Below are 9,529 nucleotides of genomic sequence, written 5' to 3'. Positions count from 1 at the left end.
TTTGATTTAATTAAACATAACTCTGACCGTTCTAGACAAGCGCCTGTTTCAAAGAAGTGATCCCTTTCAGTAAGTGGTTTTATCTGATACCCCAAAAGTACTGTCATGACAGATGAACTCGAGAACTCCCTCTCATGTTTAAATGAGTTCCCATGAAGTCATTTTATACTGGAACTGGACTATTTTCAGCTTTCCACCCTTACTCTTACCATTGAGATTCGGATTACCATTTACGAGCTATGACTCGCAAACTGTCTCCACTGTTTATTGCTAACTATTAGCTTACCATCTCAACCATGTGTGCACTACATAGCTACCACCCCAAAAATGCTGTTCATCACATTTATTGGCCGGTTTTTAAGTATTAATGTTTAGCTAACACATTTGTTGACTGTTAGATAAAACTAAGGATAATCCAGAGTTAAATGATACTGTTAGCTATTCTTAACATAGCTTCTCCACATACCAAGCAGTCTGGTGTACCATTAGCCAACAGTTTCAATTGTTAATCTTAGATTTAGCCAATAATTTCCAGCTGTTTAGTGACAAATCTGTTTCAGCTGTATTTATCTATACTGTTGGATGATAATTTCATGCTAGCACATTTTTAATTAATAAACCTTTTTATTCACAATTGATGCTAACTATATCAACCATCCTTTTATGTTTTCTTTTCCGCTTTATTTTTCTATTGCATTACATAGAACAGTAATTCTAAACCAAGGATAAAAGTAACCCCTAACACAGTGTGAGCAGAAAACTGTGGATCATAGATTGCATATAAAAGAAAGATGCAGTTTTAGGATTGAAACGTGAAGCTAATGCGTGTGGGGAAAAAATGTCCTTGGTTCCCTTGATCTTGTTCTGTGACCTCAATAAATGCTTTGATAAGATAAAGAGCTTAAGAGCTAGTTGCAAATCTTATTTAATACAAAATGATCTGCATTTTAAAAAATTATAATACCCATTCTAGTCAAACAGGAGGATAAACAGAGCATGCAAGCCTACTTACTGTATGACCTGCTAGCCTACTTCCTTTGGTTTCTGACTCCTCACTCTTTACGAATCTTCTTTGATTAGATTAGATTAAACTAGACTACATTAGCCTTTATTTTCACCCTTGGCAGAATGTTATCTTGGATAAACGAGGAAACACATTATGTAAGATAATACACAAACACTCATTTACAATTTCACCTATTTCAATTTATTACTTTATGCAATAATTCATACCTATTTATCTTAAAGTTGGAAACTCTGCCTTTTTCCTGAAGGCATAAACTTATAATTAAACTCCAAAGGGGATACTTTTACCCCTGGGTAAAAATTATTTTTCTAAAGACTGATTCTTCTTTTATACATTTTATCTAAGATATTAAGAGACACGAGATCTAAAATTATGCTGTGTTTGCAAAATTAAAAAAACACCAAACTACCTACATGTCATGTGAAAGAATAATAATTTTTTGCCTTCCATAATAGCAACAATTTAAGCTTTTATTTTACAAAAGTAACCCACACATTTCTTATGATTTCTGAAGTCTGAGACCTGAAGGCAATCACATATATTATAAGATCCAAATGTAGATGCAGCTATCATGTGAGCAAAATTAAATGTATTATAACACAATCAGAGCAAATCCATTTACTTCACCAGTGTTTTAATTGCTTTGACTTTTCCTACTCATGCATGGGGTTCTGCTCATGTTGCAATCTGTCCTCTTTTTTAAAGCTGAGTGAATTTCTGACAGTTTTACTGCCTGAACATAGCACACATTCATTTAAAAGGCGACATAATAAAACTAAAAATAGTTTAACCTACTCCTGCTTCGGCAGGGTGCGTGCTCCATTTTGCTTGACCTACATGCCTGTTGATGGACTGCCACCATAAACACCCTATATTGATAATAGAACGCAGCACTGTGGGAGCCAAACATTTACTGTTTTTATTGCTTTGTGCTGTATATACCACGCCAAGTCATGCAACACACTTTAAATACGCCACATGGGCAGTTTGTTTTGTTCACCTGCAAATCTGCATATTCAGTTCATGGCAAAGAAAACATAATGTTACTATTACACTCAAACATCATTTTCTCCTCCAACTGTGCATCATTACACTTTCTATATTTTGTTTCTTTGCATTCGAATGGAGCAAATTCGAGACTTTGTTATTACCTCCATCTAGTGGTTCAGGTGTCAATTACATGACCAGGTTTTAAATTGCATGTTTAACCGGCTAGAGCACGACTTTTACAACACACACACACACACACACACACTCCTAAAAGTTAATAATAATCTATAATATTAAAGGATGTCTGTAGCCATATTTTGAGGATGAATTTGCGGACCTCTATGAATCATCTAAAGTTATTTCAAATATGCAAATAAACCTACTAAAATACTTCCTCTTAAAAATTGCCATTATTCTACTTACTCACTATCCGTAGCTGGGCTTTGCTCTTTGTTTTCCCAGCTGTGAACTCTACCACGCCATTCATTTCCGGAGAGGTCTGCCTGAGGGTCAGCCTGTGCACTGTGCCCATCTTCTCCAGGCGTACCTGAGAGCTCGGCTGCAAAGGCTCCCCGTTCAGAGTCCACACGGGGGATTTGAAGACAGGAGCTGAGACCTCACATTCGAAGCAGGCCTCATCAGGAGCCATGACTTCCACATCTTTAAGCTCTCGGACCATCAATAAAGACTGGCCTGGGTAAGGGCACGAGAGAGAAAGCGGTTAAGTGTTTTAACCTACGAATACACATTTTTAAGAAGATGTCTCGGTCTGAACAGAGAAGTTAAAACAAAGGAGGCAAAACTTCCATCACTCCATATTTTTTATCCCCAATTCATCCAGTTCAGGGTCACAGAGAGGCTGGAGATCATCCGAGCTGTCATAGGCCAAGGGACCCTATCTTACTTCACAAGGTAAGAAGTAGACAGTTAACTCTTTGAGGAGGCTGACACCTACTGGTTAAAAACAAAACAATTGAGGGTCTCTCTCTCTCTCTCTCTCTCCCTCTCTCCATGCTATGGTAATTAAGCCCCAATCAAGAAAACTGTTTTAAAAAATTAATTAGAGGATTACAGGGAAGTACACCAAAATAAACTGTGAAGGAACAACTGAAGAAAAATCAACCAAATATGAACAAGGGCCCACCCGATCCCCTCAGAATCAGCTCATTTACATCCAATAATTTCTGTCTATTTAATAAAACTATAAAATTTTCACAGGCCCTGAAACTACAGTGAGGACACTGGAAAAAATGATTTTTTTTTTTTTACAGTTTCTTTTAACAGCGTTTGAGTGTTCTAAGTACAGAATACAGCCACTCAAAATTTTCAAGACTGAAAAACTGTGACCAGATTTTACAGCCACACAGTCAAAAGAGAAAGCTATAATCTTTAAAATTGTTCAAGATTTTATTCTACAACCAACTCTGAACATCAGTATCCAAGGAGATATTACAGGTTCACTACCAAAATCGAGGATAACACAAACATCCAGAGCACTGAATGTCAGACTACAATATATTCAACAATCTTTTTAACAGTGTTGCTCCTGCATACTAATTAGCAGTTAAGATGCTGGATGGATGATTTTTTAAAATTACAAAGTCAACGTCTTACATTAAAGAGCCCGGCTGATATTTTTCACGTCAGATTATGTTGCCAAGAAACATCCCATGTTTTTGCCTTTTGGATCATCATCATCATCATTATTATTACATTGCTTTCCTGAAAGTTAAACAAAGTCTTTCTTTAACTGTTCCCATATTTACAAAGCAGCGCCACAGTAGATTTGCCCTCCCAGGAATGACCTAGGAGGGGTTCTTCTGCCGGCCATGCTCTCATTCTGTTCTCAAACAGGACTCTTTCATGATTTAGGCAAATTTGTAAACCACTACACTATGAAATCAGTGTAGATGATTTTAATTTGCCTGTTTGGGGACTTATCTATGAACATTACTTTATATCACCCATGATCAAGTTAAATAAGGTGATTGTGAAATTAAAACAGACTGACTCCTATATAAAAATGTGCCGGGATATTACACCTTTCACGAAATAAGAAATTACATGTGGTAACTCTGCTGTTCCAGTAGGTGGCACTATCTGGTTATATATGCACACACAGTATTTGCTGTTGCTACTATAAGAGAGGGATTTTATCCTGTTACAGCTCTAATAACAAACTCTGGGTATTTTAATAACAGACTCTGGGGGGAAGGGGTGGAAAAAATGTAAGTCCTGACATTTGTCTCTACAACCCATTTTATGGGATAATCAATGGCACAGAAATAAAAACAGACCTAGTAAAGGTGGTGCATGCCTAGATAACAACATCCTGCTAAAAGAACTAGACCTAACTTTTAGTCAGATGTCATTTTTGTGCACTGATGATGTTAAGCTTTAATGAAAAAGCCTCTTACCCTCCACTGTCAGCTTTGCAGAGCAAGTATAATCTCCAACCTGCACACTGTATGTGCCCTCATCATCTAGCGCCACCTGCTGGATGATCAGCTTGCGATAACATCCTTCGCTGCAGATCTCGAAGCGTTCAGATGGCAGGATGACATTGCTGCCTTTGTACCAGCGGATGCTACATCTGGGGTTGGATACTGTGCAGTCCAAGATCACACGGCTCTTCTCAAGGGCCGTCTTGTCTTGCAGAGGTTTTACAATACTGACTGGAAGCTCTGAAAGGGAAGGAATGTAGTTTAAATATGGGTCTTATTGAAATCACAACACACTGAGGTAGACATCGTAACCTACCTCACCTTACTTTAATGATTAGACAATACATATTCAATACATGCACTAGAGACAGGAAATGTGAAGCTAAATATTGATTGCATTGAAAAAATGAAATTTTACTGTTTAGTTGGATTAAATGAGCAAAAATCACTGAATTAACCCCCCAAAACTTAAGGATCATCAGGTTGCCCCAGTATGGTTTATCCATTCTAATTAGTTAGTAGGTGCATTATTTGAATACCTTCCACCTCCAAGTAAGCAACAGATTCAATGTGCCTCGCCACAAACTTAATCTCTCCAGAGTCCTCTGCTCGCACGTTGCACATGAGAAGAAAATGTTTTGTCCCTGAAATGAAAAAAATTCTGAAATGTTTATTATAAAATATTTTTTCAAATTCTCAGGTTTTCTTTCTGGTTAAAGCCTAAAATGTATTTTTGTTTGTTTATTTGTTTTGGTTTTTGCAAACCTTCCTGGCGGATCTTAATGGTGCTGGTGGGCTGTATCCGCTCCCCATTTTTGTACCATTCCCCCGGCACATCCTCCACTGAGATCTCACAAACAAACACAGCGTTTTCATCCTCTTGGATGTCCAGGTCCTCAAGACCTTGGAGGATCACCAGCTCACGCTCTGTAGAATTCAAATTTAAAAATATGTATATATAAATACATATGTATACATATATATATTTAAGATTACAATGGAGTCCTCATTCACACATCCAGCAGACATAGAACATATAAACGTTGCAGGCAGATGGCAGCATTGTGCTGTATTTGTAAAGCTGAAAGCCACGTCTTGAATGCAGTTTCAACTCCTTACTAAAACAACATGGCGATAAATACCAGCTACAGCCAGCAGTACTAATAATTTATTATTAATCATTAATTACTTATTAACTTCCCAATCTAATTAGTAATAATAGCCTAATAGCACTATTGGGGCTACAATTATGAACATTTTATTAGAACAATATATTTGTATAGCTAAGTTTCTAATTTTTCTCAGACACAGAAACTTTTAACTAATGTATTTTTTATATGTAGCTCTGAATCTGCAAATATTATTCTGATAGTATCCACACAAGTACAATTTCTTAGTAGTTCATCTTGATTTTTAAGAAGAAAGACACTTATTCTCTGCTGTGTTCTTCTTAAACATTAAGAGAACTGAATTATATGCACATGTAAGTGTCATGGTTGGCTGTGTGGCAGGCAAGCAGAAGTGGTGGAGCCAAAATTGCAGGACTCTTGGAGATGGGAATAAACTGAAAACGCAGCTTTATTGCTGGAGGAATGATTCACGAAATAAAACTTACAAAAACAAAACTCTAAACCGAGGTGCTGGAGGACAGGACATTACAAACACACAGCAAGTTGAGGGTACGACGCGACACTGACACAGAGAAACACAGGGCTTAAATACACAGATGGCAGTAATCAAGGGATGAGAGACAGGAGGGGAACACACCTGGGAGAAATCACAGCTGACGAGACAGGGGAAACGTAAACTGAGCACACTCACATATGACACAGACCTTCACAATAAAACAGGAAACTCAGACACATGGAACCAGACAAGACATTGAACTAAACAGACAGATTCACAAACAGACGGGGTGACACCATAGACAGACAGAGATACAGACGCAGACTCAGAGGCAGACCGAATATAACACGTAGAACTCAAACAATAATAATCATGATAATAAATTGGAAAATGATAATAATAAACTTAAAGCGCTGGGTCACCAACCCAGGACCATGACAGTAAGTAAGTACAATTTTATTTATATAGCACATTTCTAGATAAAAGATCACAAAGTGCTTCACAAGGTATAAAACAAAAACAGACAAAAGTTAACAAAATGCAATTCTAAAAAGATGTGTTTTTAGTTGTTTTTTAACAGTGATCACTGAGTCCGTAGATCTTAAGTTCTGAGGAAGAGAGTTCCACAGTCTGGCGGCCACAGTAGCAAAAGTTCTATCTCCCTTGGTTTTCAGCCTTGTATGCTGAATAACAAGTAGGCACTGATCACAAGACCTCAGGGACCTACTAGGGACATAGAGCTGTAAAAGTTCAATGATGTAGGCTGGTGCTTGTCCTTGAAGAGCTTTAAATGTCAGAACCAGTATCTTAAAATGGAGATACTAATCTTACTAGTACTGTTAGCCAAAAAGCAACAATATCTCCAAAATTAGACTACTGTACTCCTTGATATAATGGAGCCTTAACCACAACCTCAAATCGCTGGCAGGCAATACAAAATTATATTTAGTAACTTATTAAGTTACTTATTTGTTGTAGTTTGGTGTAGTTGTGTTCAACTACAACATGCTTCAGTGAGGTTATTGCTAACTGCTAACTAAAGCTTGGCTTGTTTGAATTGCGAATAATTGGTGATTGATGCTATAATGTCCAGCTATACCAGCATAGATACCAATAATCAGGCACGTGGGCTTTATAAGTGTTGAAGCAACAGGTGATTCTTGTTGAATACACCGGCTACAGCTGTGTAGCATTCAGGTTCCAAGCCATCTAACAGTGTCTGATCATAGCTCAGAAGATGACCTTGGTAGTAATTGTGTAATTCTGAATAAAAATGCCCAACCATTTGATGTGGCACTGTAGTGAGTCATCATTCTAGTTTTTGTAAGGTCCTTATTGCAAAAAACACCCCATCTCATAATTATTATTATCAAAACTATATAAATTTAGGACCAGTAACAATTTTTTTTAAACCTACAACTGCTTTAATACTTGGTTGCCGTCAAGTTGGTATCATTTTACATATTAGACTGTACCGTAGACTTCCACAGTGCAGGATGTAGCTGCATCTCCTGCATCGCAGGTGTACATGCCAGAATCACTGACTTGGCATTTCATGATCTGGAGAAACCGTTTCCTTCCCATTGCATAAATGCGCAAGTCTTTGCTGGTCTTCACCTCAGCCGCGTCCTGAAAATGATAAGAAAACACAAAATAAAACAAACAAATGCAGTAAAATTTTACTTTGAACATTCTGCAGAGATCAAGAGTTGGTTTGGGGAAATTACTCTTAAAAAAAAACTTTTAATATCAATGTTTTCAGGATGGTTTTTTTTCTGTGGTCTTTTGTCAGTATCACAAATGTTGCCAGTAAAGAATAAATAGAAAAACCAAACACTGACCTTCATCCATTTCACATCCACGTTGTGTCTTGACAGCTCACACTCGATGGAGATTACTGCCCCTTCAGGGAACCTCTGGTTCTCCAGTTTTCTGAAAACGGTCACTGGGGGCTCTGGTGCAGAAAGAGATTACTTAACAGCCAAAATCCTGCTTAAATTTCTTCAAACGCATTGCTGCTCAAAATTAAAGTAACCTTTAGGAGTAACTTATATGGATTCATTGCGATGACATTTTCATCCAATTGTCATCGACAGCATTTCATACTGAGCTCAAAGGGATGATGCATACTGAGTGACTGGTTATGGAGTGGATTATTTTACAGCATGAGGTTAAAATGACACCTGACAGAAAAGACTCAACCGAGCTACTGCTTTTCACTTGGTTGGGCTAGGCCAATTTGTGTTTGTAACACGAGCCCGGATAAAGGCAGTGGTAGCAGTGCTGTCAATCCATTCTGTTACATGCCTCCACTAGTTGGCACATGGCCAGCGTTGAGTAGGCCACTTTAGCTACCAGTTTAAGGTCACAACAAAATGAGTGAAGTTGCAGTTTGCCTGCTGTGAACAGAAGTGCATAATAAGTTGGCCTGGATTACTTACATGATTATTGAACTAAACAGTTGAGCAATTTGCACTCATTATCGCAAAGCTGCTTCTCTTTACAATTTCTCAAAAGTACCTACCCTTTACAACAAGCCTTGCAGAGGTCTTCAGATTCTCTATGCAGAACACAAAGGTGCCAGTGTCTTCTACTGACAGGTTAGAGATAGTAAGGCTGTGGACTTGTCCTTTTGCGCTCATACGGAAGTGATTAGTTGGCTTAAGCTTGAGTCCGTTTCTCATCCATGTGCCCGGGACATTGGGATGGGACACCTCTACCTCAAAAGAAGCCGTTTCCCTCTCTGTGGTTTTAATGTCAGTCAGTCCCCTCTTGATTGTGATTTTTCGAGCTACAGAGGCATCAAAGTGGGAAAAGTCATGTTTGAGAGACTGGGAACCTAACACAGGCATTTTCATTTCAGGCATTTAGCGCTGAGCAGACATGGCGTCCTTTTATAGTCGGAGAGCAGGCGTGGAGTCTTTTTGGTGCACAGTGGTTAAACAATACAAGCTGGCACGTACACAAGCCATTTGAGCACTGGGCTTTACGCAAAAGCCCAGTGCACTTTGGAAGGGCCAACATTTTTCACTTATTCTAACACAGACACACATTCCCTGTGGAAAAAAAGGAGTGTTTATTTTGGAGACCTGATGACAACAACCTCAATTTTGAAGGCCAGGGTGTAAATTTAGATGCAATAGGAGGAGATCCAAATTCATAGGAGGTGCCAACAGCAGCCTGAAGTACTGACTTTCCCCTTCCCACCCACACTAGTGTTGAAAGAACAGCCTTTAATTCACCCACTGGCCTGTGGCTCATAGGACTACGAAACACAAGAAGCATCTGCAAAGAAAAACAAGCACAAGTACATCTTAATCACCACAACCTACCCGTTTTACAGTATGCCAGGCCTCAATGCTCTCGAGAAAGTTAAATGACGCTTATTCATAGGAATTTTCTATTTTGTTTACGAAATCAAATTATGGGCTGTGAACAGAGG

General features: G+C 38.3%; 1 protein-coding gene across 14 annotated transcripts in view; it reads right to left on the bottom strand.

Moving 5' to 3' along the window:
- The window catches only part of obsl1b (obscurin like cytoskeletal adaptor 1b), a 39,303-nt gene that overhangs the window by 2,373 nt on the left and 27,401 nt on the right, over nucleotides 1-9,529 (bottom strand). For all 14 annotated transcript variants that reach the window (XM_040027620.1, XM_040027625.1, XM_040027624.1 and 11 more), the window contains 7 exons: nucleotides 8,612-8,878; nucleotides 7,929-8,041; nucleotides 7,563-7,716; nucleotides 5,227-5,388; nucleotides 5,001-5,105; nucleotides 4,435-4,701; nucleotides 2,441-2,710 (listed from right to left, as the gene is read on the bottom strand). In XM_040027620.1, coding sequence (XP_039883554.1) covers nucleotides 2,441-2,710; nucleotides 4,435-4,701; nucleotides 5,001-5,105; nucleotides 5,227-5,388; nucleotides 7,563-7,716; nucleotides 7,929-8,041; nucleotides 8,612-8,878 — 1,338 coding nt within the window. The remainder of the gene's footprint in view (nucleotides 1-2,440; nucleotides 2,711-4,434; nucleotides 4,702-5,000; nucleotides 5,106-5,226; nucleotides 5,389-7,562; nucleotides 7,717-7,928; nucleotides 8,042-8,611; nucleotides 8,879-9,529) is intronic.

Source organism: Simochromis diagramma, unplaced genomic scaffold (assembly GCF_900408965.1).
Source record: "Simochromis diagramma unplaced genomic scaffold, fSimDia1.1 OVJJ01000343.1, whole genome shotgun sequence".
NCBI classification, from domain to species: Eukaryota; Metazoa; Chordata; class Actinopteri; order Cichliformes; family Cichlidae; genus Simochromis; species Simochromis diagramma.
Note: the sequence above shows the minus strand (reverse complement) of the source record. Positions and strands in the feature narration are given on the sequence as shown.